At 46.0% G+C, this 26,109-nt stretch overlaps 2 protein-coding genes across 5 annotated transcripts in view; one reads left to right on the top strand and one right to left on the bottom strand.

Moving 5' to 3' along the window:
* Positions 1 to 4,063, bottom strand: part of MTOR (mechanistic target of rapamycin kinase) — a 64,995-nt gene extending 60,932 nt beyond the window's left edge. Inside the window, exons 1-5 of one of the 3 annotated variants that reach the window (XM_032201317.1) lie at positions 4,034 to 4,063; positions 2,903 to 3,065; positions 2,428 to 2,536; positions 899 to 1,131; positions 326 to 526 (exon numbers count right to left, since the gene is read on the bottom strand). In XM_032201317.1, the coding sequence (XP_032057208.1) occupies positions 326 to 526; positions 899 to 1,131; positions 2,428 to 2,536; positions 2,903 to 3,022 (663 nt within the window). In that variant the 5' untranslated portion in view covers positions 3,023 to 3,065; positions 4,034 to 4,063. Of the gene's footprint in view, positions 1 to 325; positions 527 to 898; positions 1,132 to 2,427; positions 2,537 to 2,902; positions 3,066 to 3,575; positions 3,697 to 4,033 lie in introns of those variants that run through there. The other 2 variants (XM_032201318.1, XM_032201316.1) reach the window with 2 other exon arrangements.
* Positions 4,064 to 4,819: 756 nt separating this feature from the next.
* On the top strand, positions 4,820 to 25,752 carry UBIAD1 (UbiA prenyltransferase domain containing 1). Of its 2 annotated transcripts, XR_004254119.1 has the most exons (4): positions 4,820 to 5,349; positions 6,596 to 9,031; positions 19,415 to 19,419; positions 25,740 to 25,752. XR_004254119.1 is itself a non-coding variant. In XM_032201324.1 (2 exons), the coding sequence occupies exons 1-2, from the start codon at positions 4,833 to 4,835 to the stop codon at positions 7,081 to 7,083; spliced, it is 1,005 nt and encodes a 334-aa protein (XP_032057215.1). In that variant the 5' UTR covers positions 4,820 to 4,832; the 3' UTR covers positions 7,084 to 10,701. The 2 variants fall into 2 exon arrangements, 1 of the variants encoding a protein (XP_032057215.1); XM_032201324.1 differs by lacking the exons at positions 19,415 to 19,419; positions 25,740 to 25,752 and having other exon boundaries at positions 6,596 to 10,701.
* Positions 25,753 to 26,109: the final 357 nt, after the last annotated feature.

Raw genomic sequence — 26,109 nt, 5'->3', positions numbered from 1 at the left:
TAGTAAGAGAAGATGACAATACATGGAAGACTGTGCGCCTGTAAAACTAGGTCAGACTCGAGAGCATAAGATGAGCTGCAGATAAAGCAATGGGCTCTTGATAAAATTAATTTTCCTGCTTGCTTTTAGAGTGGGCTAAGGGAACTACTCCTTTTGTAATCCATTATGTTTCCAACCTTTTCCAGGGGAGGCAGTTTTCTGCTGATAAAGCAGATGTTTTGACACAAGTGAAGCAGGTTCTTAGCTTAACTTTCATAGAAACTGGCACTTGATCATTTGCATTGCATTATGAAGAAGCTGTTTCACAATAAAAAAATTTTCTTACTCTGTACCACTGAGGCTTCTGCATCTCTTTTGGTTCCCGTTGAGTGGTGAGAATAAGGCAGGCTCTTAAGGCAGAAACAGCTCCCTCTCGAATGGCCTGTTTGGGATCCCACACAGCCACAAAAATATTGTCAAAGAATGGCTGCACTTGCTGGAAGAAGAAGGTAGGCACGCTGATTGCCAGCTCACGCAGGACAAGAACCTGGAGGTGGGGAGATAAACAGTAACAATCTGTGAGGATGAACATCCATGGACAAAACTCATTTTCTAGAGCGTAGCACCGTTTATTTCAACTGTTAATGTCTGTGAGCCTGAGCTGTATCCAGCTCTGTACTTTTACAGTTCATAGGGCAATGGTGTCTCATGTAGTCAATGGGCATTTCTAAGGTAGCAGCGATGAAGAAGCACTATATCTGCTACGAGAACGTCACAGATCCTTTGACCTGGACTGGCAGCCACTCTGTTTCCCAATCAGAGCTTTTCCCCAGCTTTCCAAGCTCACTTCCTACCACTGTTAAGCAAGCTTAACCATCCCGTTCCACAACAGGTGACGACAACAAAAAGGATGACTTACAGCTGCATGTCTTCGACCTTCATTCCTGTCAGCGCCCAGCCACTCCAGAGCTCGCTTCACCTCAAACTCCACGTACTCGGCTGTGAAGGTGTCACCAGCCATCGCGAGCCGCCCGATAGCCTTGGAGGCCATCTCCATTACAACAGGGTCATTGGATGGTAAAAGGTTCCTCAGGTAGTTTGCAAACCTGCCAATACGGGTGGCGTTACCTCCTTCAACACCGATAAGGCTTGCTGTAGAGAAAGGGACAAGTGCTGTAGGTTGTCCACAAGAATCAGTGGAGCAGTGGTAATCCCTGATTGAGAGTTAGTATTCTCTATCCATTCCTTAAAGATTCCCATTAACTCTTCCTAAACTGCAAATCCACAGGAAAAAAAAATAAATCAAGTAATAAGAGAAGGTCACCGTTCTTTCGAGACTGAACTTGTTAAGTGGACAGGAAAATGCTTCAAATAGCTTCATAGATTTTCCCCATTTTTAGTTTAAGAAAAAAAAAAGTCCACCCTGGGATCACAAACCCATTCCCAAATGAAAGGCATCCATCCACATGCAACTACCATGGCTGGTCCACCTCAGTAGAGAAGTCAAAGACTGAATGGACCGAGGAAATTGCTCTCCTCCATCAACCCTGGAGGTGGTCTCTCCAGGCCAGGGTGGAGGCACGCTGGCAGGGGGCAGTGCGGCAGAAGCTTGCACTGCCAGTGCCTGGGTTGTACCTGCTCTGTAGATAAAGAGGCCATCAGTGTCCAGGGTTGTCAAGCCGGCACCTTTCAACAGCACTAAATTCACAGAAACAATTTTAAAGTGATACTGTCAGCTTAAAAGCAGATGTCAACAAAGATTTCTCTACCTAAGGGGCTTCCGCTGTCTTCAAACATGTTGGGATTGGATGATTATGTCTGTGAACCTAACCCATAGGCAACTCCTATTTGGTTGTTAAAGTAACTGCCACAAAACAAGCTACTTGCTCAGAAAACAGGTATTTATCCAAGCTAATTTCCATAAGAGTCAAAACACAGGCAGCTCTGCCACATCACAGCAAAAGCACAACCAGAGCAATTGACAGAGCAGCTGATCAGAGTCAAAGCAAAGCCATGTGAGCCCCTCCCAGGGATGGGAGCTGCTGTTGTTGAAGCAGGTAAATTTAAACAAGAATCCATCTACTCAGGCATAAAAGAGTTCAGAAAGTCAGCCCACTGTGATGCATATAAAATTAAGTGCACAAACTGTTCTCATTTGAGCTCGAGAACAGAATTTTCACGTGATCAGCACTCGCATTTGATGCTTGACTCCCAGAAGAGCTCGGTGCCCATTAAGCACCAGGTTTTCATCCACTCTCAGCACTCAGCAGCTCCCATGCTGACACTTACAGACAGATTTCAGAGCCCAGCAACAAGCACGCACCCAGCTTACTGAGCAGTCAGACGTAACACCCTGCTTACGAAAGTTCATTGCTTTGGAAAATCTGTCCCAAGAGAGGAAGCACATGAAGAGAAAACTCACCAAAGGCATACAGTACTTTTACTTACCAATAGCCAAAATGCCGCCCTTCCGTTCATTTGCATCAGAGCTAGAGACCAGCTCAAATATGTGATGGTTCAGCTGATCATAAAACCTGGTAGACTCCTCCTGGCTCATCTGTAGAAGAAAAAATCCACATCAGCTCAAAGCATTCTGTCCCTCCTTGCCAGCCCCAAAACCTCCATAAAGACAATGCTTCCTAGGTTACTTAAATGGTTGATTTAATTTCCTTGTATACATCACAAACACAAATGAGTTTCTCTTCTTTGTGCCCTAGAGCCACTGAGTTTATTTATTCTGGTGCTTGACCACCCAGTCCGTGTCACCAGCTCTTCTAAATGCGGGGGCACAGGAGAGCTCTGTGCTACTCCCCACCTCCTTTTTAAGGCCAGTTTCCGTATTCCAAAATGTCCATTCCCAAAGCACCCAGCCAGTGCCCTATACTCATCTGACAGATGATGAGAAATTATTTGCAGCACTCACTTCGCGGAGCTCCATGGTGACATAATGCTGCAGGTCCTTGGCAGCTTTCGCCCTCGTCTCTTCACTGCGACTCTTCAAGCCATTGGCAAATTGTTGGAGAATGGATACAGTGCCCGACATGATGGTGTTACGCTGGGGCTCGGGGCATCAAGTCCTGTAAATTCTTCACAGACACATTTTGTGTTACTGCTTTTAGTTACCGAAATCTCTGGACTTCTTAACTCCAAAATATATAACCCATTGCATGAAGGATGCTGTCCCAGAAAAGCATGAAATAGTACAAGTAACAACTAGCTTCCTGAGGCACTACAGCCCTGTGATAAGACCTTATCATTGCATAAGGCTGTGACACTCCACCCCAGCCCTTTTGCTCCTTAGTTCCTTAAACACCACAAGATGCTGCAGTGGGTAAGGTGCCTGACCCACAGCGCTCTAACTCCAAGCCAAGGGTCACGCAACAGCTGAACACAAACCAGGGCAAAATTAAGTTTTGCATAGTAAGTACGCACAACCACTCCCATGAGGATGCCGTTACCCTACCTGACTCCTGCACCACCATTTCCACCCAAGCTCCTCCACAACAACCCCGCTGCTCTGCCCGCACAGGGAGGCCCCAGCCACGGCCTGACAAGCGCTGCATTCCCCAGGAGATATTTAGAGAGGGGCAGCCTACTTATAGCAACACCAGTCACTGCGCCGGGATGCTCGCTGTCGCACCGCTCACCCCAACTTCCTCACGAGTGCTTCTTCAGGCAAAAAACCATTTGAAAGCTTTGAGCCCCCCGGTTTGCAGCTTACACAAACGCCAGCTTGACAGCAGGGCCCCAAAACCTCACCCCCTTCCCCAGATCCCCCCGGGGCGGCCATAAAACCCCTCAGGGCGATGCGGCCTCGGGGCTGGGAGCTCGGAGAGGCTCCTGAGGGGAGGCAGCGAGCGGCCGCCGCCCCCCCCGGGGGGCTCCGTCCCTCACTGAGGGCCGAGCCGGAGGGGGTCGGCAGCGGGACCGGGGAGGCTGAGGGGGAGGCTGGGGGGCCGCTGGGCGCTGACAGGGCGCGGGGAGCCGGCGCGGCGGGCGCTGAGGGGACGGGGAAGGGGAAGCGCCTGAGGGGAGGCTCCGCAGCCGCACTCACCGCCTCCGCCCCGGCCGCCGCCACCGCCGCCGCCGCTCCGGGCCCCTGCGTCCTCCCCTCCCCCGCAGCCGTCGGCCCGCCGGGTCGCTGCCGGCCAATGGGCTCGCGGGAAGGGTTTGATAGGCACCGCCTCTGTCCAATAGAAGCAGAGAAAAGGGAAGAGACGCCCGCCCCTCAGCCCCGCCGCTCCGCCCGAGGAACCGCAAGGAGAGCTCGTCAGCTCCCGGCCAATCGCGAGGCCGGCTGGCTGTAACTGGCGGCGCGTGCGGCCAATAGAAAGGCCGGCCGCGAGGGGCTGGTGAGGCGGAGGCCCGCCCTCCCCGCGCGCCGGCTGGCGGGTGCCCTCCGCTGCCGCCCCTGCGCTTTGTGCGCACGCGCCGAGCCTGAGGCGCGCTGCGGGGCCGCGCCCGCTGTGCGCCGCTCAAATGCGTCCGGGCGCCCATGACGGGCCCAAGGGCAGCCGGGGCGGCGCCCGGCGGAGAGGCCTTCGCCTACCGTAACGGCACGTGGGGCGCGGCGGGGACGGGCTCCTCGTCAGCGGAGCCTTGGGGGCGTTTCACGGGCCCAGCGCGGGGACGGGAGCCTGAGGCGGAACCCCCCGCGCGGGGCCGTGGCGGTGACGGGGCAGCGGCGGCCGTTGGGGCGCGAGCGGGTCAGGGCTCCCCGACCCCCCTCAGGCGCCTCCCGACCCCCTCAGAGCCCCACAGCGCCGTCCCCTTTCCCCTCCTGTTCTCCTCCCCTCACAGCCCTTCTCCTCCTTCCAGGTGCCGCAGCTGTGAGGCGAGGCGTCGAGGAGAGCATGGGGCCGGTGCAGCCGGAGGTCAGCATCAGCGCCGAGAGCCCCCGGGGCGGTGAGAGGAACGAGGCCAACGCCGTGCTGGCGGGGGCAGAGCGCGGCCCTCCCGGTACCTGGAGGCAGAAGTGCAAGGCCTATGTGCTGGCACTGAGGCCCTGGAGCTTCAGTGCTTCCCTCACGCCTGTGGCCCTCGGTAGCGCACTGGCGTACCGGGCTGAGGGAGCGCTGGATCCGCGGCTGCTCCTGGGAAGCGCCGTGACTGTCCTGGCCGTGCACGGAGCTGGCAACTTGGTGAACACCTACTATGACTTCTCCAAAGGCATCGATCACAAGAAGAGCGATGACAGGACTTTGGTGGACCAGATTTTGGAGCCGCAGGATGTAGTCCGGTTCGGGGTCTTTCTTTACACCGTGGGCTGTATCTGTGCTGCGGGGCTCTATGCTGTCTCAACGCTGAAGCTGGAGCACCTGGCCCTGATTTACTTTGGAGGACTTTCCAGTTCCTTCCTTTACACTGGAGGTAAGTGCTGAATCCTGTTTGTGTTGAGCCTGAATGTGAATGTGTTGTGGTTTATCCTGGATGGCAGCTAAACACCACACAGCCGTTTGCTCACCCTCCCTCTCTGGGATGGGGGAGAGGAATGGGAAAGTGAAGCCTGTGAGGTGAGGTAAAGACAGTTTATTAAGACAAGAAAATAATAATAACAATAATAATAACGATAATGATGATAATAGTACTACTACTAATAATGTGTACAAAGCAAGTGATGCACAATGCAATTGCTCACCACCTGCTGACCGATGCCCAGCCTAACCCTGAGCAGCCTAGCCCCCCCAACCCCAGCTAGCCATCCCTATATGTTGTTTAGCACAACATCAGATGGGATGGAATACCCCCTTTGGCTAGTTTGGGTCAGCTGCTCTGGGTCTGTCCCCTCCCAGCTCTTGCTGCACCCCCAGCCTGCCCATTGGCAGGACAGAATAAGAAGATGAAACGTCCTTGGCTTGATGTAAGCACTGCTCTGCAACAATTAAAACATCGGGGTGTTATCAGCACTCTTCTCATCCTAAGCCAAAACATAGCATTCTACCAGCTACTAGGAGGAAAACTAACTCTGTCCTAACTGAAACCAGGACAGAATGAGCTGACCTGTCAGAGGGCTTCTGGAAGACCCAAATGGTCTAGTTAACTGCCATTAAAAGTATTTGATTTTATTTCTTAGATCACTGGTCCATTAACTGCTGTTCTTTCCCACTGACTGCTGTGGGAATGGACGCACCAAGTTCTTCAGTTGGACTGTAGCAATGAGGCATTATTATTTACGTATGGCTTTAGGTGTTCTTCAGAACTGTCACTGAAACTTCTTGTGATGCATTTTTCTCATTCCTGAGCTGTATAGCTCACTGCAGATGTTCTTTTCCACTGGTGGAATATTTTGATTTGGAATGTTGATATTCTTTAGATGGAGTTTCATTGAGAATGTAGAACAGCATGTGTTTCTTTTGAGTAAGAAGACCCTGTTCTTAGTGTTTTCCTGGGTTGGGTAGGTACAAACATGAGAGTCTGGGGAAATTAACAAGTTACATTTCCTTTATTCTTCTTGGCTTTAAAAAAAAAAAAAAAGGAAAGATGCTCCTCAGCCATAGCTACATATGTGCTGGTTGATTTGCAGTATTTCTGTGGGAAGGGCTGATCTGTTGTAATCCATTCTCTTCTGCCACTTGAGTTGTTTGATGCTTCATTTTATGCTTGTGTTTTGCCACAGGAATTGGATTTAAATATGTTGCACTTGGAGACGTGGTGATCCTGATCACCTTTGGGCCCCTGGCTGTCATGTTTGCCCATGCTGTGCAGGTTGGTTATCTGTCTGTCTCGCCACTGCTCTACGCTGTCCCACTAGCGCTCAGCACTGAGGCCATCCTGCACAGCAACAACACCCGAGATATGGAATCTGACCGGCAGGCGGGTATTGTCACCTTGGCTATCCTCATCGGCCCTACGTTCTCCTATATTCTCTACACCATGCTGCTCTTCTTACCCTACCTGATTTTCTGTGTGTTGGCCACACGCTACACCATCAGCATGGCCTTGCCACTACTCACCATCCCGATGGCATTCTCACTGGAGAGGCAATTTCGGAGTCGAAGCTTCAACAAAATTCCTCAGCGGACAGCCAAGCTCAATCTCCTTTTGGGGCTTTTCTATGTTTTTGGTATCACACTAGCACCGCCTGGTGCCCTGCCCAAACTGTAACAGAGCTGTGGAGTCAGGCCTCACAATGCAGTATTAATGCCAATTAACAGGGGATGATGCGGGTAGCTGACCTCTTACGGACAGTGGGAAGAACAGAGACTGTTTTGAGCTGTTGATTGTACGTGACTTCCATCACTTCTGGTCTTGGTTAGCTTGTACAGAAGACTTTAGAGAAGCCCCCTGTCAGTTCCTTGGAAAGGGGGAACTGCACGGCTCTGCTTAAGGAGTAGCAATGTGACCTGAGGACAAAAAAGAGTTTGAAGAAGGCCACCCTTCTGCCACTGGATGTTGAGTGTTTTTTTTTGTTTTTTTTTTCCTGTTAATGAAGTAAGATTGAGTCTCATGTAAACTGTCCTTTCCTTTCGCAAGCGTGGCGATTGCCGTTACCACTCCGTACCATGGGCAAGGAGTCCAGTGGCTCCTGCGTGGTAAACAGAAAACACTGCCAAATGTTTGTTTAGCATCATAACGATGTAGGTGCTATTACTTCACTCCCATGTGAGCGTAATTCATCTTCATCAGTTGTATGTTTTAATTTTTGCTGTTTTTCTTTTCCTAGCCAAATTTTGAGGTTTTTCTTTCCAAGCCCCTTGAAAAGTACTAGATACTGACTCATTCACTGTTGTCTCTGCTTGGTTCTTATAGCCTAGAAAATTCAAAATTACGCATTTCTGTGGTGTGTTGGTGCTAAAATGGAGCACAACTAGTCCACTGCACAAGCTTTAAGCCAAAACCAGTAAATTTATATTCTGCCATAAAAGCTAAACCTGCAAATGCAAACCATGCAACTGAATAGCCCTCAGTGTGCAGAAAAACAGGCAGTTTCCAGTTCTGTATTTGCTTAGAATTAACTGAAAGGACAACCTTCTGTTCAAGGGGAGCTGATGGACAGGGTGCCAAAATTCTGATTGGACAGGGATTAATGGAGTGGGAGAACAGATTAAAAAAATGTATCTTTTTGATGGCAATTCTCTTCTTAGTCAGAGGCCTGTAGTATTATAATCAAATGTCCTAATGCAAGACCTAGAAGAAGCCCCTGTGGTAGCAAAGGAGAAAGATACAGGGTTTGTGAAACTTACTTCATTGGCTCTGCATACAAATTAGAACTGGGAACAGGAAGAAGTCATCTTCGGTAGCAGACTTTTTCTAAGGGAGTCCAGTTTTTGCATGACTGAATCACATTTAAATATTAAGATCTTTGAAGTGAGGTTTCCCACCTCTTTTCCTCCACCTGCACCTCACAGTGTTTTATTTTCTTCTGCAGCTGTCACCCATTGATACTTATTTGGCCATTTGGAGAACTGATTATTTCAGTAAATATGGAGCAGTACAAAAAAACAAACCATGCCAAACACAACTGGGAAAAATCCAGTGGTTATCAGTGCAAAGATAAATTTGTTCCATTCTGTGTTACTTAGTGGCAACTGAATTCTCTTCTGTGTTGAAGGAGAAGTCTTTATTTCCTGTATGTAGGGTTTTTGGTGAGATGTGTATTTACAGGAGTTGTGAAGAGCTTCCCAGGAGCTGATACTGGTGTTGCACTAGCGCTGTTAGTGCCTGGAGCACAGCTTTGCTTTTGAACCAAGTAGGGGCGTGCTAACCACCCTATCAAGGGCTGTTAAACATGAGCAATAAACTTAGCATCCTCCATCTGTCCTAGGTAAGTTACACATCTGAGAGTACTGAGTATTGTGGGAGGGCAGTGTGCTGCTAGTGGTGAAGCTGAGTTAATGATGCCAAGTTACATAGTATTGATGGTTAAATGACTTTTTATGGCTTTGTGCTATCCAGCTGTTGATCTCCTCCTTTATAGCTGAGCTGTAGACAATGAGGAGCATTCCTTGCCCACAAGTTTTTACAAGCTACTGGTTTGTTTTTTAATAAAATTGGGCAAGTGATCTTTCTAATCTGACTAGGCCCAAGATGAGAAAAGATGGGCTTCAGCAACGTTTTGCTGTAGGAAGCAGCAGACAACTTATTCAGATTAGAAACATGAGAAAAAGCAAAATTTCAGCTCAGGTAGATGTAAGCAGATATCCAGAAGCTTTCGGAAACTTCTTTGAATACAGACATACACAACACTGTATCTACTCTTGTTTTTTTTTTTTTCTTTTGTACCTACATAATAAAGAAGAGCCTGGCTCTGAGACCCACTTCACATTTTGCAAAGTAAAAGCATTTCTAGAGATGTGGACTGAGCCTGTGAATCTGTTAATCTTAAACTCATAGATAGATGGGTTTATTAAATTAATCTCAGCATGGCTTTGTTGTTACCCTTTGTAGCAGCTGTGTGCTTTATTTTATGATAGTTTGTTTTTATATAGCTATCAGTTTAACAGAAAAGTTATTTTTTTCCTATGCAAGTAGAGTATTTGAGCTAAATTCGTTAAATTAACTAAGACATGGGTAATATGTCCAATAACTGTGATTGAACTGGTGGAGAGAAAGATCTAGAAAATGATTGTTGCTGGAGTAATGTGTGCAATTGTAGTTGTGTCTAGGCTGTGCAGGGTGTCTGCTGCTGGAGGACCAGTGCTTCTTGTTACAGAGATGAAGGAAGAGCTCACTATTGTGTGCGTGTTTATAGAACACTTTTCAGGGAGGGGAGTTTCAGAGCAATTTAGTAGTAAGAAGGAGACTAAAATCAGTCTAAAATGCTTTTGCTTCCTAGCATGTGCTGGTTGCCTACAATTCCCTGTCTGTGAAGGTGTCATTCCAGGTTCTTGGGGATACTGATAATGCATCACACTTTCTTCACCATGCCTTTGAGGAAGTCATTTCACTTTGTGTACCAGAAAACAACTAATTTTTGCCTACCTCACAGGGATGCTGAGCCGACATCACTGTCATAGCTTTGAAAGCAAAAAGTGCTTTATCTCTGCTTTCCAAAAGTATTATATGCTAGTATTAGGAAGAGGTTTGGGTATGAACTAACCTAACAGGTGACTTAACTGATGTAAGTAGACCAAAATAATCTCCACACAGACATTGAGTAGTAAGAGAGGCTCCTTTACTGGTTTCTTTTGTGATCAGGATGCTGGCTCTCTTTCCAAATCTTTCTCCTCCCTGTCCCATGCTACCTTCCTTGAATATAAACCTTTTAAACTTCTTACAGGTCTCTCTTGATAAGCTGTGTTGTGATGTGATGCGTCTACACTGGTAGATGAGCAGATCTGGGGCCCACCTGTAAATGTGTCCTAAAGCACCTTCTGGCCTTTCTTCTTATCCAATAGAACGTCTGAATGTTACTGTTAACTATGCTGTGTTAAATTATGTTATATTATTCTGGTTTTGCACATATATTAGTGAATTCTCCTGGAACGAGGAGGGTCTTTGTCTGCAGTGGTTGTAGTTTAAGTACATGAAAGCTCATACCCTTTTTGTGTGGAAGAATCCTTTTATGAATCACAGTCCTGTCCTTTCATATCATCGGGTACAAAGTTCAGTAGCAGTGATCACTGTACATTAATGGCAGACATCAGAGTAGTGGAAATGTTTTCATCAACGAGCAGAATTTCATTTGATGCAGTTCTCTGTACCACATACTGTTCAGCATTTGTAAGGCGGTTTCAGCTGAACTTTTAATCTTTTTAATAAAGATGGACTTTTTCATCCTCACCTGTGTGAGCTGCCATTCTTCCAGTGCCGTGGTCTCTGCTCTTGGCTCGCGGTGGTTTTATTTGCTCTGTAGGACTGTGGCTGCATAATGCCTCCCCTTGTGTGTCACAAAGCCTAAAGCACGGTTTGAAATTTTACTGCCTTGGTTACTGGTGCAATTGGCTATACAAATTCATGCCCAATTAGCTTAAGGAGGCTGTTATTTGTCTTACGTGCTTTCTGGCTTTCTTCATATGTGGTTAAAGTAGTTTGACCAGTATAGAGAGACCTGAGGGTGTAACTGAAACCACTTATATTCTCTTAAAGTCCATTTTCAGGTCAGTGAAGGGCTATGCCCAAGGACTATATTGACTGCGGCAGCGTTTCCTCTTCACCACGTTCTGGGGCTTGATGTTCAGTCCTGTTTGGGAGGAAATGTTATTCCCTTGGAGTCATTACAAGGTGGAAACCTTTTCTTTGTGCTGTGTATCTTCATTTAACAGGCTGCTGGCTTGATAGCCCCTCCTTCACCGTGCTGTTTGTTTCACTTGCTATCCTTGAAATAGCACTGATGGACTCGGCACTAAAGACCTGTCAGGCTAACCCTCACAGGAGGAGGCTTGGCATTTTTTTTAATGAGACCCTTTATTTTTAAGGCAGGTGAGACATGCTACGTTCTGCTGATACCTGAAGAATTCTCAGAACTGCAGCAATTCCCTCCTTTCTCCCACCCTATTTTGATTCAAACTTGCCTTTAAACTTGGAACAAAGTCTGTGCTGCACAGAGCTGTGGTCTGAGCCAGCTTCTTAGGAAGCAGATACAATTTACCCTCATTTAGATTTGCACCCTAGTATGTACTGCATATGTGCTTATTCCACTGATTTCATCAGATCTAGAAAAATATTTTAAGTTAAAGTTGCTTTCAGCAATTTCATTAAACTTGATTTTTGAGAGACTGTATATAGGAGTATCAGTAAATTCATTTTTATGATAAAGTCTCTCAACAGCTCCCCTTTTTTCCCCTCAGATTATAGATGTTACACTTCTGAACAAAATGTCCTTTGTACAGTAAATGTTCTGTGTGTAAGGCTAACAACAAATGGAAAATGATAAAGAATTATATACATGCTTGGAGGGAGAGGAATACACAACATCACAAACTGTTCTGGTTCCACCACAGCCTTGGGAGGCAGACAGCAAATTTGGCTGCTGCTGTTGAAGTTGTGTGTGTACAGATCTTTTGTGGAGGTGGGGCAGGGACACTGTGAGAGGTGCAGGAGCTGCAGTGATGAGCTGAGCTCAGGGTAGATTTAAAGCTTTAATCCCAAAGTTTTTCCATCTCAGAATTGGAACACTGTCTTCTTTTTAATGCTGAAACAAATGTGTTAGTCAGAAGAGACAGTGAGGCATGGGGAATATTTCTCAGCCTTTCTGAGGTGCAGAGTGTGCTCAAGGTGATAGCATCTGAAGATAATTTCAGAGAATAAAGTGCAGAACAGCATGGCATCCACACACACATAGGGTGAACCCAGGAATCTTTTCAAAGCAATATGATAAAGCTATTCTCCTGAATGTCGAAACCAGTCTGCTGAGCGTCCTTTAGCAGGTTAGCCTGTTGGGTGATAGATTAGCTGCTGCTGGACTTGTTCTGCACTTGCTTGTAACACACACTGTTTTGTTCTGGTAGCAAGCAGAAAGGACCAGAAAGTGGCTTTGTCTTTATTCTCTGGTCTGTGGTGTAAGTGTGCAGTCTCTTTGTGGTGCTGTCACAGATCTGGCCCAAGGTGGTGTTTGTTTGTTCTTTTCCCCTCTGCTAAGAGCTGTTCTGACAGTCTGTGCTTTTCTTCTAGGGCATTTGCAAACAAATCCCCGACGAGCTAGTATACTGACGGTCAGCTTAAACTCCCTTTAAAGAAACTGGACCTCTAGCAGGAAATGTTTAGATGCTGGAAATTCATGCAAAATTGAGCAGCTTTTTGTGCAGGGCTGCCCAGGAGGAGGCTGTGATTCCGGCTGTCCGCAGGTGGCAGCAGCGCTCTGCCCGTACCGCTGCGGCATCCTGCGGTGCCTGGGCCCGGGGCTGAGCTGCTCTGCCAGGGGGGCTGCTGCTCTACAAAATTGATCTAGAATCGAGGTCCACTTTTACCGAGTTGCAAAATGTTTCCCGCAGCAGCCCGTACTGTTATTGGAAAAGAAGCATGGTGATTTTAAGGATTGCACAGGCTCAGGTCAGCACTCCTCTTTATTTGGGAGGATTTATTTGCAGCCATGGCAGCTAGGAGTTGCTTATTTTCCCACTTTCAGATAGTGGATCAAAAATCTGCAGGACTACAGAGAAGGGAGACTTTCCAAATACATACTTAAAACTACCTCATTTTTTTGTCTCCACAGGAATTCAGTTTAGCTCTATTTGTAAAAAAATTTTAGTGTTGGTCTGGTGTTAGTGTTGGTACCTCAGTGGGTCTCCTCTGGTCTCCTCTCCATTTTGAAGGTAAATGGCTGCAGATGAATTTCTAATGTGCAGATTATGGCTTGACAGATGCTTCTGACCCAGGCAGGTAACGGCAGAAACAGGCATTTGAAGAAAGCCAGTCAGCTCTATCTTACACTTTTAAACCCTTTGCTGATGGCTTAACGAGCTTATTGTGGTCAGATGCTGAGAGCATCTTTCAAAAGAGTGGGGCCAAGCTGTGCATCACAGTTAATACAAAAATAACCATCAGTGTGGGGGAAAAGTGCAGCGTCTGCACACTCCGTGGGCACTGAGATGCACTTCTGTTCAGGCAATTACTTTTAACACTCACATCTTGAATCGTTGTTGGAAAATCTTAATAATTCTATAGTGCTATTAAAGGCTTGGGTTATATTCTCCCCATTTCTTAGGTGAGTAGACTGAGTCTGCTGCTTAATCAAGGCCATGCACTTGGAGAAGAGTACATAACAGTTCTCCTTTCTAGTCTGTTACCTTAATAACTTGGCCCTTCCCCTCACATATTGGCTTGTCTTGTAGGTCTGTGGTACATTATTTTGTATTTAAATCACCTTTGGTTGCCTTATATTTAGAATTTTGCTCCTGCTGAATTACATATTTAAGGAATGAAATGCTGCTCTGGCTTTTTTAAGCTATTTTTCTAAGTATCTAGCCAAGTTAAAATCTATAGCTCCCAGAACTGCTAAAAAATTCATAAGGTTTAATAAAACTCAGCATGGCTGTCTTATTGCAGCTGTATGTTTAAAGGAAACATAGGCCCACACTGCGCGGAGTAATGTCCATGCTTTACTGCCTGAAATAAGTTTTTTGCACTTCTGTATAACTCAGAGTACAACCCAAAATGAACATGTTTATCAATTTTTCTTTTACACCTTCTTCTGGTAACACTTAATACTGTCAGTGCTCACCCTATCTATGCAGTTGTCTCATAGATCCCGGGGAAGTCCACCTTTGAATCCAGATGTTTTAGTGGCCACGTGGATTTGTCTGAAGGAAATATTTGAAGGACATAGTATTCCTTTGGGGTCAACCAAGAGGGTGCTCTCTCACTGAAAGCAGAGAATGGGCTTCTGGAATCTTTTGGATGGTGGGTGTGACTTGCTTCAGAGTTTGAGTCTGTTTGGTCTGCAGGTACAGCATGGGTGACCGAGTGCATCTATCCTTTTGGAAAGAATCTTGCCCCAAACTTCATGCTTGCGCTGTCTTGGAAGAGAAGTTTGTGCACTGCAGTTCACAACCTCGGCACGTGAAAACCCAAATGTTTTTAATTTTTAAAATCAGAACAAATTCAAATAAAACCGTAACACCTGTCTGTCCTCTGTTGACTTCTTGTAAGGCTGCCAAAGCCAGAGAGGTTTGATGAATTAAAAATCTATGGCATCATTATGCTGCTTTCTCATGAAAACAACAAGGAGGAGAAGCTGCTCATTAATCAGATGGCTCTGTCAATAATGAATCAAGGTGAACGTGCTGGCCGAGTGATGTGTCACATAGGCAGTTTGTCAGGGAGCGAGGAAAGCAGTGAAGACCTCACAAAAACACTGGCATGCTGCTCCAAGAGCTTTAAAGCGATGAGAACTCAGCAGTGGAAGAAGAGGTTAGAATCTGCTTCATGCGATCTTACTCTTTGTTGTTGCCTTTCAGGAGTCTTGTCCTAGACCAGACTAGCACTTGGCAGCTCTGCTCTTCTGGCAGTAATATTAGGTGCTCCTTTAGGTGGGAGATCCTGGTATCTGCTCTTCTTTTATTATTATGTTTTGGCAAAACGCGTGCAGTATTTACCCAAGGGAAGGCCAGAAGGTTGATCATCTCCTCTTAGAGCAGATCCTGGATTTTACAGAGGGGGATTTGTGCAACAGGCAAAATGATCCTGAAGTCCACTGCACTTGGGCTTACTGTGTAGGTGCTTCTCAACCCAGCAGTAATCCAGCTGCATGCTGACCTGGGAATCTCCCTGCTTCTGTTGAGTTCTCCTAGCCCCAGTTTCCTTTATCTGTTCCTGTTGGGAAATCATGAGGTGGACTCAGTCAAAAGCAATGGTACTGAATGTTTCAAAAGAAAATGACACCAATGTGAAAGAACCACATTTGTTTGTCCATCCTATCCTGAAAGCTGTGGAGCCATAGGCCCATTTTAATAAAACTTGGCAGAGGTTTCAGAAGTACTAAATTCTGTCAAGCTTTGAGAAAATACACAGCTGTGCTGAGTAGGGTGACCCTAAAAGTGCCTTCATACACTGAAAAGCTGAGGTAGACCCAGCCCCTAGCAGACATCTCGGAGTTTATACGCAGCTTTGAGACACAAATCCACAGAACACTTCAGTGGTTCTACTGCCCACATAGGTAGCTGGTTTAACAGAGTCCAAATCTGACTAGTGCAGAAACGATATTTTCATGAGGCTGAAAAAAAAAAATCAATGAAAGCAGTTTATTTGACTTAAAATCTTCCCCTGCAGGATCTGATTTTGCTATGTTTTGCAAGTTTGTAAGAACAAGGAAAGCAATGAGTTTTTTATATTAGCCTAAGAGAATCAGGTATTCAAAGCTATGGAGAAGTCGATTTTTGTCTTACTGCAGGTCCTGGCTAGGCTAAAGCTTTTGCACGTCGTGGAAAATAGAAGAGAGAGATGGTGATTATTCCTATTAATCCCTATTGGACAGGTCACCTGCTTCGTGCAGAGATGTGGAAATTTGCAAATAAGGCACTGGTAAAGGAAGTTAATGGCTGTAACTGGTGCAACGTGCGTGTCCAGCACTGGGAGTGATGGAGGTCAAGCACTGGTCCGTGGGTGAAGCAGGCACAAAGCCCGTGTGTTCAGCTACCTGGGCTGACAAGTCGAAGATGTTTGCAGAACCAGAGCTCAGTCCTCCTGTCACGGGTGGAACATGCAGCCTGCTGGTGCTCCCCCTGTTTGAGGGAACCTAGTGCTGGGTCAGTAGCCAGTTCCTTCACTGGGAAACGCTGCCTAGCCCAGCAGTGTTAACAAGGAAGGCTAGAGTCTCCTTTCTTCCTCTTCTTTTAGGGGAGGATGGGAAGTTCTTCCAGGCAGTGCTTCAATCAGTGCAGGAAGCAGTGCTTTGTCACTGATTTAGCACAAAGAATGGAGAAGATACATGTTTTAAGCTGTCCCAGCAAGCCAAAAAAGGCAGCCCCTCCCTGAATCGACTGATTTACTGGTGGTAAAGGGATAAACAGAATGCCTGTTCCTTATCGTGGGCAAATTCAGCCCATTTGCATCCTGCACAGTCTCTGTTTGCAAATAAGGCTGTGAAGCATCACTGCGCTGGGGGAAAAAGCAGTTTCTGAAACTTTGACCCAATGAAAAGATGGTTTAATAAACCATCTTCCCAGTCCTGTTAGCCATTGTCCCAGGGGCTGATGAAATGATTTCGGATAGATTATTAATTACCCTCTGTGTGGCATAAGGCTGCTGTATGGCACAGCTGAGTCGTATTTTATCCTGTGGGGAATAGCTCCACTGCGGTGTAAACCTTAGCTCCAGTCAATATAAATAAAAGAGAGGATGGGAATAACATGCTAAAGATTCATTTGCTTTTTTATGTTCTGGAGTGCAATAAAGCTTTGAGAGTATATTTGGTGCTGTGCCATGCCGTTCTTCATCTGGTCTTCCTTCTTTAAATTAATTCTTAAGTAAAAGTTAATTAGCCACCCAGAAACACAAAGCTTCCTCCGCAGTGATGTGCTGTAAGCTTTCTATAAAGTTTCTTGCTGCATTATTCCCCCGTAGTGTCCCTGATTTCTCAGACCTTTGCAGTTGAGGGTTCCAGGCAAAGGTGGAACAACATTTGCACATGGACAGTGGGAGGAGAATTAAGGGGAAAGATCAAGAAGGGACTCGAGAGGACAGATATATTTATGATACTCAGAAGCTGAAATCCTCTCTTACTTCTTTGTGCCAGAAAATTTATTATATTCTTTTCTTTCCCTTTTTTTAACTGGCTCACAAAGCAGGAATCACATGCTGTTCTGTAAGCAGTAAGGGGTCAGCGTTCACACAGAACTTCCCTGCCTCTGTTCTTTCAGCAGTGATAGCCTGAATTCTAAAATCTGTATCCCTAATAATTTTCAAGGTCACTGGATCCCAGGATTTTAACTTGTTCAAATTCAAGAGAAAGGATGAGCAGGGGAAGCTGAACGTACACTATCCCAGGCTTTGTAGCTCTTTTGTCAATATCCTTGCATAAAAAGTGCACAAATCCTGCTGATCTCTCTCTTATATGCAGGGAATTTTAGTATTTTATGCAGTGCTGTTTCATCCAGAGATATTCACCATTTTTACAAAGACAATGATGTGACTCTTATGACTGAGGAGCCTGGGATGGTGACTTGCTCCAGTGTGTAAATTTTGCATGTGCCTTCTGTGATTAGAAATTCTTTGTATTTGTCTACTGGCATTCTCCTTGTCTTGTTCAGAAAGATGTCCTAGGAAACCATAAAAAAGAAATTGGTCTGTACCCAGTTTATTTGTGTTTAGGACTCTAGTTTTGAACAATGCTCGTGGCCAGAAACAGCCAAGTCCTAAATTCCTTTCTCCCTTTCTGCAGCTTCTGATATGTGGATACATGCATGAGATGCACCTGGAGACTGAAGAGGGCTGGAGGCAGTGGCATCAAGGTGTTTGTGCTTTCTGTGAGTCAGGAAGGAATGAATGCATAAATGTGTATGAAAGTGATGCAGATTCCCATTGAGAGTTAATTCATCTCTAGATGGTGAAGAAAAGCATCTAATTTTGAAGCTCTGTCTGTCTCCTGAGGATTGAGACGTAACAAAACCAATATCAATCTCTCCAGCAAGCTAACCCACAGGAGAAGCAAGCTGATTGTTTTGTAGAGATCTGTATGCTTCTGTGTGTGGGAGGGAGTGTTGTTTCATTCCAGCTCGTGTAAAAAGCATCTTATGAAGAAAAAGTTAAAAGGAAGAAATGTTTTCAGCATTTACTTCAGTGAGGTTTTGTACTTTCTAGGGAAAACTGAATTTGATGTACATCCTTCTTCTTACAATCAAAACCTGAGCATCCTACACATCACTCTCCTGCTAACTGTTTGTGGGGGGAAGTTGAAATTCTTTTGAGGCCCTGTGTGTGGGGAAACTGACTCCAGTGACAGGAGGGCTATTCACAACACTAATGCTTGCATTTGTAAAATGCTGATGGTCAGACAGTCTGTGGCTTGTTCGTGTCCTTGCTGTGAAACAAGTCCAAAGAGACCACGGTGTTCCAGCAGGCACTACTTCAGCTTTACCGGGGTGACACTCGGGCAGGAAAGGACATTTGAGTGCTGGGAGCTCTGCACATGATACTGTCTGTAAAAGGTGCAGACAGCTGCATTATTCTGTGTCCTTTGGGTAATAAATCAGCCTGGAGACCTTGATCACTTCAGGGACCAGCTAGAGGAGGAGTCATTTACAACAACAAAGCTGATCTGGGTGGACATAGAAGTAAAGGCATAAAGATGAAGGCAGTGCCTTGAGGAGCTCTAATGGCCTTATAATGCGTTTTCAGAGCCCGTTCCTGGCTGCAGTTCTACAGGTGGCAGCTGAATCAGAGATGGAAATGAAATAGTTTCATTATCAAGTCCTTATACTTCAATTTGCTATAAATTGTTCCAGTCACTGCTAAGTGAGTGACAGTGAAGAGAGTCCCATGGCTTGGTGCCTAGCTCATGAATATCATTTCAATCACTGCTCACTGTAGACATCCTAGATGGGCAGAATAGCAGGTATATGTGGTTGTGAGGCGGGAATGAAATGAGCTGGAAGAGCTGTATAGGCAAGCAAGACTGGAAATTGAATAAGGTTCTGCCAGATCTTTGCATAGTCCTAGATCTGCAAGGTCTGAATCCTTGCTGGGATGTGTCAAGAGTCCTGCTGGTCATGAAGGAGCCAGCTAGCAAGCAAGCCATTGTACTCAGCCCTGCCCCCGATGCCCCATTAGCTCACTGCATCACCTAATGCTGGTCCCTGTGCTTTGTCCTGGAGCGGGGCTCAGGCTGATGCTGCAGCTTATCTTATTGTCTCACCAACTGGGATTCTGTGCTCGCTAAAGTTCAAGGTTGGGCTATAAAAATCTGTTCCAGTCTGAAGTCTGCCATAAAACTGGTTGCTCACGAATGGATGTATTTACCAGGCTGCAGGGGGAAATGAGCTCAGCCATTGATAAAGGAGAAAGTATGGGTTCCTGACAGATTTTTTCTTTGTCTTATTTTCAGCATAACCTTAAAAAGTGTCTGTATTTTTCTCATGCAGGCTGTTAGCACACTTGTTAGAAATTCTTTTTACCTACTGCAGTGCAATCCTTTGTGGTCCGCAGTGAACTGGCAAAAAAAAAAGCAGAATGTCATCCATGAGACAGCACTGGTGTGTGAGAGGATTCAGGCAGATCCCTGGCTGCTCAAAAGGTGCAGTTAAAAACTTGCAAAATCGTCTGTGTGCAATAAGTCTTACCCATATGAACAAGCCAGTGGGTTTGTCTGATTTATCCCCAGGAGCCATGAGGGTTGGATGTTCTTTTCACAATGTTCCTTGTGCTGCCACAGCCAATTTAGAGACCTGAAAGGTGACAGCATTTTGTCTGATTGTCCATGATTTTTATTCCTCTTTCAGCACCAGTCTTTGTCTAGTATCTCATTTAGAAATGAGCAGTTCCTTGAGGATGCTTTCTCTTCCAGAGACACATTCCTTTTCCTTGTTAATTGGTAGAGTCCCTGCACCAAACATTTGGTGGTTGCTGATAGCAGCAGTGCTACCAAGGAGACATCAGATAGAGTACGGACTGTGAAGTTCATGGGCCTCTGTGAACTGACCTTCACAAACCATTGTTGATTTGGGCTTCTTTTTTAAAAAAAGAATATATATATATATGTTTATTTTTATTTAAAACTAGATGTAAGCCCAGCAATGTTTTCTGTTTATTTCCTCCTGAGATGGGAACAGCGTGTTCGACTTGTCCTTTGTGCTTTGATCCCATTTATGAAGATGTTTTACAAGAGCTTGGTTCCCCTGTATTTCCAAGCTCCTCTGTGCCATAGACAAACACTTCACGGTCCTTGAGAGATAATTTTGTGATGTAACACAGTTTCTCTGTAAAGAACAGAGCACCTCCACATCCCCATGCTTTTCTGCTAAATGCTATTGCCTGTCAGCACCATAACCTCAAAAATCCCTGACAACACAGCAGAAATACTACCTAGACAAGTTATCTTCTGAGCTCCTCATTGTGGACTGCTGGATCTGGGCTGGAGATGTATTTATCTGGCTCTGTTTAGGCAGGAGCAGGCTCTCGTGCAAGCTAGCTCCCTTTGGAGAATGGACATTGTCATTCCTTGTGTTTGCAGGTGTTGTGGGCTGTTGTTCCACAGCAGGAGAGGCGTATGCCACTGGCTGTTCCAGTGAGAAACCCAAGACAGAAGCCAATCTGTCAGCACCTGACTTGCCTGTATCTGCAGCAACCTCACTTTTCCCCTCCTGTGATGATTTCCAGATTGTTGCCTTCCTCTTGCAGGCAGTGTTGGAGCCTGCGCTGGGTCATGTGCTATCAGACTAATTGGGCACCTTCTGTCCCAGCAGAGTAAACTGAGATCATAACCTTAAAGGGATTAGGAATCCAATTATCTGGAGAAACAGCCACCAGATTGAAATATCCCTTCTAACCTCTTAGTGCTTAATATTCCAGACCTGTTCCATCTCCCTGCGCTGGAAGTTTCAAAAGTCACCTAATAAAAAAGATTTGAATTTGCCTTAAATAGCTTCCATAAAGATTATTATTATCTACTGATAATTCCATCTCTGAGCCTGTCTTGAATACTTTCTGGATCTGGATGAGCCAAAGAGAGCTAGGTGATGGCTCTAAAAGACTGCACTTATTTACAGGCCCTGTAGCGCAAGGGCAAGGCAGATGGCTTGGGCAATTAAGCTGTGCTTTTCAAATACCTGGGAGGAGACTTTACTCGTCCTGCCCCACCATTTCCAGTTTGATTTATGGAACTCACCACTGCGTGACAGAACTGAGAGCTATCCACGAGAACAACACTGAAGACAGGGTTGCAGATGCAGATAAAAGACAGATGCTTCGTTATATTGACAGTGTTGGGAATTTAAACCTTTGCAAGGTTTAAAATGATCATTGGGTCAAGGAGAGGTTTACCTACACTATTTAGCAAAGCAAAAGCATTCAGTACTCAGCCAATCTGCGACAGCCAGAGTGAATGGCTCTTTCTGCAATGGATGAGAGAGGGAGGTGATTTGGGTCTGTGAGTCACCTTCTGCCTGTGTGTGCCAGAAGAACAGACGATGTCGGAAAGGGGGATACGGAACCGTGTATTGTCTGCAGCAATCCACTTGTTTCTGTTTCCAGAGAGTGCGTGGCTCTCTGGGTTCCCCATTTCTTGGGTGAGCTACAGATGAACAGGTAAATTTACACAGTTTGTAATCCCATGAGCAGTATGATATGGAACAAGTAAGAGAATATGTGAGAGATGGAAGATGCAGGCTAGTGAATGGGAGTGCAAGATGTGATCCAGAAGAATGTCAGTTTTACACTGAGGCCCAGTGAGGCTTGTGTGAGCTGAAAGCACATCTGCTTCCTAACAGCACTGCCATTTGCCAGGCCACTATTTAAGGATCTGCCCTGCCTGTAGATTTCTGCAGAAAAATCTGTGTGTGCCAGACTTCCACTCCTGGTCCAGGAGATGGTAGTGAAGGGAGTCAGGAAAGCTCGAGAGTGCACAACTGCAGCATGCTGTGGGAATGTTTCCTTCTGCTTTGGTCTGACAGTGGGACGGATATGGTGAGAGCCCCACAAACAGGTGAAGCACTGTGAGACACTGAGATTATTCCTTTCTGTACCACCACTTGTTCTTGTACTCCATTTGCAGCCTCACAGAACCTATTATAGATCTGAAATGATTTTTTTGTTGATAATATTTACTGCTTTTCATTTTGGCCTTAGACATTTTTCCAAATTTTTCACTTTCTTTTCTTTACCTGTTGAGTAAGACAACGTGTCTTCCCCACTGCTGCAGGACTGCCAGGCAGCACCCGTTCTACAGTCACTGGAGACAAGCAGCAAAGCTGGAAGAATTCCGGGGCAGGAATGAGGAGAATGTGGATTAAATCATGGAGGGTCCTTGCAGGCACTACTGCTTGCACTATTTTCAAACGGAGCACCTCTGGGAAACAAGCACCCTATGGACTGTCGTTTTCTGTAAGTCTTTAGGGATCAACGTGGAGGTGTGCTCCATCATTTGGAAAATGTTAGAGCAACAGGCAGTGTACAACAGGCTGTTCCTTAACCTGCCCACTGCCTGTTCTCTGTAGGATACTGGTCTGTAGTGGGAATTTTCCCACCAAAGGAGTTAGGAACACATATAATTTGTTCTCGTCTGGGTTTGGGGCACAGAGGTTGCTACACCCATTGTTTTTTATTAGTTGAATCTATGTTGAAGTCTACAAATAAATGCTGGGACCCAGGTGGAACAGATGAGATGTGACTAAGTTCCTGGATGATCGATAATGAGCAGGGACTGGAAAATCAATTGTGTTAATTCCTGGCTTGTCACTGGGATGGAGAATTAATGAGAAAATCCGTCTAACTTAATGGTATTTACACATTATGCAGAATGTGATAAAATTGTCCTCAGGTGCTGCTTGGCATCACAATTATGGGATTACTGTAGATCCAGAGGCAGGAACAGAAATCCACAAGCACAAAAACTCCCTTCGCAAACAACAAACAAGCGATGACTGACTAGCTAGGAGGGCTGGAGAAAAAAAAAAAAAAACAGGCAGGCATCATCCTCTTCTTGTATTGTACACTTCGGGATTGATTGCAGGGGCTGTGACGTTGGTGGGTGATGATTCACATCAGATGTGGTGCTGTGCTGCTGGTAAACACCATGCTCTGGGGGAATCCTTCCCTCCAGCATCTTAAAGCTCTTTGTAGACAGCAGGGAGGCTGCTCACCTGGAAGTGCAATTGGTTCTGTTAGAGTTTGTCCCAGACAAGCAGCAGTAGGATGGCACTGAGGGGGAAGCAGCAGTGCTGTGTTCCCTGTGCTGACCTGCCAAAGTCTGGTAGGAAAGCAGGAGATGGCTGGCCGACTCCTGCCGAAATGCGTGAAGCTGTCAGTAGCTCCTGTGCAGCAGAGCACACGTACCTGTTTGAATGAGTGGCGAACACTGGGCTTGATCACGAGTGACAGAAAAGCAAATCCATCTCCCCAGCTGCCTCCTGCCCGCCAGGAGTTAATCCAGCCGAGACAGCACCGGTATAATGGATGGTGTCTTACTGTGTAAGTCATCCATAAACCTCGTGTGAACACCTGCATCCCTCATGCTTTTCTTGTCAGCCCCCAGCTCCTTGCTGTTGTGCTTCCCATGCCCTCCATCCTCCAGTCTGTGCTGAAGTGTGCTGAGTGCTTAAAATCCCAGCTGCTCCCAGGGCTGCTGAAAGGGGAATAAAGGGAGATGCTAGATTGAGAGTGCCTCGAAATGTGTTTGGTGCCTTCTTTCTGAAGATTTGGTGCAGGCTCTTTTCTCTCCATCTCGGTGTGTCAAGGTCTTAGTTGTGCTGGAAGATTTTAGAAGAGAATGATAAAAGGTTCTCGCCTCTGGCAGGCAGACTGCTACAGGGACATGAGTCAGACAAATAGACCAGACCTCAAAAATCTCCAGAGCTGAGCTCTGCTCTATCATGAGCTACATTTTATAGCCTAGAGGTCCCAATTTGCAAATCTTTATTTTATTTTATTTTATTTTATTTATTTATTTTTTTCCTGTGCTTGAAACTTCAGAGCATTTCTACAGGGCGCATGAAGTCTTGGTTATCTCCTCCGTGTTGTGTGGCCCTGAGGTTTTCTACAAGGGTCCTTCCCTAACTTTCATTGCCTTTCTCTGCATCAGCCAGATGCTATTGCTAGCAAGAGATGTAAGGAGCCTCTTTGCGCTGCAGTCTGCTTAGCAAGAAAGGGACACAGATTTTTCACAGTTTCCAGGCTGCTTTAGCAAAGCTTCCCAGGTTGTCCTCTTTGTTTGCAGACTTTGAAAGTGCTGCTGTGTTGGATGCAGCAGGAGACTTGTCTGACAGCGGTTGTTTCTGATATCCCATGGCAGGGGACTCTGGTATGCTGATGGGCAATGAGCAGACACAGGCTTTCCAAAGCTTTACTGTGCTTAATTTGCTGTGAAAGAAAAAAAAAGAAAAATCCAGAATGAAACAACGTGGGATATACTTTTTGGAGATGCAAAGGGGTGATCTTTGCCAAGATTCAAATTTATACCAGTTATTTTTGCAGATGCTCAGTAAAATCCTAGACTTGGGCAGAGACAACCTGTGCTATGATGGTATTTGCATGCTGGAAAGGAAATACCAGAGTGCCATGAAGAGGAGCAGCTGAGATCCCCTTCGCTTGAACTCTGTCTCATGCGTGGGCGCATTTCTCTCTCTCTGTGTTGCCTAACTGGGAGGAATCGATAACACTGTAAAAACAGGATTTCTAGGGTGTGACTGTGTTTCGTCTGGCAAGAGCTGTAAATGTCAGTTCTTCCAGCTCTGAGAGCGTTCAGGAGAATCTCTGTGCAATGCCAACGCCAGTGCACTTGCAATACACGGGTTGTTTCGTTCGATGCTCCCCAGCGGAGGGTAACGGCTGTCCTTGGACTCTCAGCCATGCGGTGCTGCATCTCCCCGGGGCATTTGGGAGCATTGCACTGAAGCAGCCTGCTCAAATCCACCCATGAATTGGCGGTGTACCACGTGTAAAGCCAGGAGATGAAACTATTTGCGTTTCCTTTACTTTTCCTGTTTCATAATTCATTTCATGGTGAAGGGAGAATGGGTTTAGGGGTAAGGAGGACAGTAGGGTCATTCTTTGTGAGGTGTGCTGAGAAGTCTCTAAGCCCAAAGGAGTTCCCCCTGTACTGTTCCTGTTCCTTGGAACTCCTCACAAAAGAAGCAGCTTTGAACGTGTGTCCAAGGTGATAGGGGCTTAAGGAAAGCGTATTGTTTCCCATTCTGAATGCAGTCAAATTCAGCCCTGACAAAGCCAAATGAGGTGGTTGCTGTGGCTGCCAACTGTAATTAAGAACAGAATGCTCTCCGAGTAAAAAGGAAGCGAAATCCCAAGAGTTGTCAGTTCTCTTCATTTCTGACAAGTCTGTGGAAAGCCAGCTCCTTAATCCCCAGGAGTTTGGAGTCCCTCTGCCCTCCTGAGCTCCTGCAATGCTGCGTCACACCAACATCAGGCAGGAAGGGCACCGAGCACATTGTGCTCTGCCTGCATGCCCTGACACACAGGTGCTGTCTCACGGGGCATAAAGGCACCTTTGGCTGGCTCCAGGCTGGATCACTTGGGTCCAGAGGAGATGACCCATAATGATGTACGACACTTGGCTGAGGCTGTGTATATTGCTACCAGCAAAATCTCCTCTGATACATTGTGGGAAGGGGTTCTCAGGACTCAGAGCCTCCAACAGTAATATTTAGTGCAGGTCTGTGCCCACTGCAGTGATCTGTCCTGGGAAGAGGGGCAAAATGCTACCAAGATAGTTAAAGGCTTGCTTCCTACTGAAGTTTATGCTTAGGAGGTAAATTATAGAAGGAACTAGTGGTTAAGGCATGAATCCACAACTTGCATGGTAAATTCTCTGCTTAGTGGCAGCTTTTGTGTCTGAGGGAGGATCAGTTCCTTCCATTCCCTGGTCTTGGTGCCGTGAAAAGGGCATAATAGTTTTGCTCATCGTGCCAGAGAGTGTGATGATAGGTCTGTAACAAGGTGAGGTATGCAGTTACTGCTGTGCTGAAAGCTCTATCAGTAATTAAGATGGAATTTCAGTTGTTTTTCTCCCTAGGTGATTTCCCCAGGCCTGGTTTTGGGATAGGGCTTGCTGATAAGAAGCAGAGCCAGGGCTTCCTTCCTTTTATT

This window comes from Aythya fuligula, chromosome 21 (assembly GCF_009819795.1).
Source record: "Aythya fuligula isolate bAytFul2 chromosome 21, bAytFul2.pri, whole genome shotgun sequence".
NCBI classification, from domain to species: domain Eukaryota; kingdom Metazoa; phylum Chordata; class Aves; order Anseriformes; family Anatidae; genus Aythya; species Aythya fuligula.
This window is presented reverse-complemented; position numbering and strand designations above follow the sequence as displayed.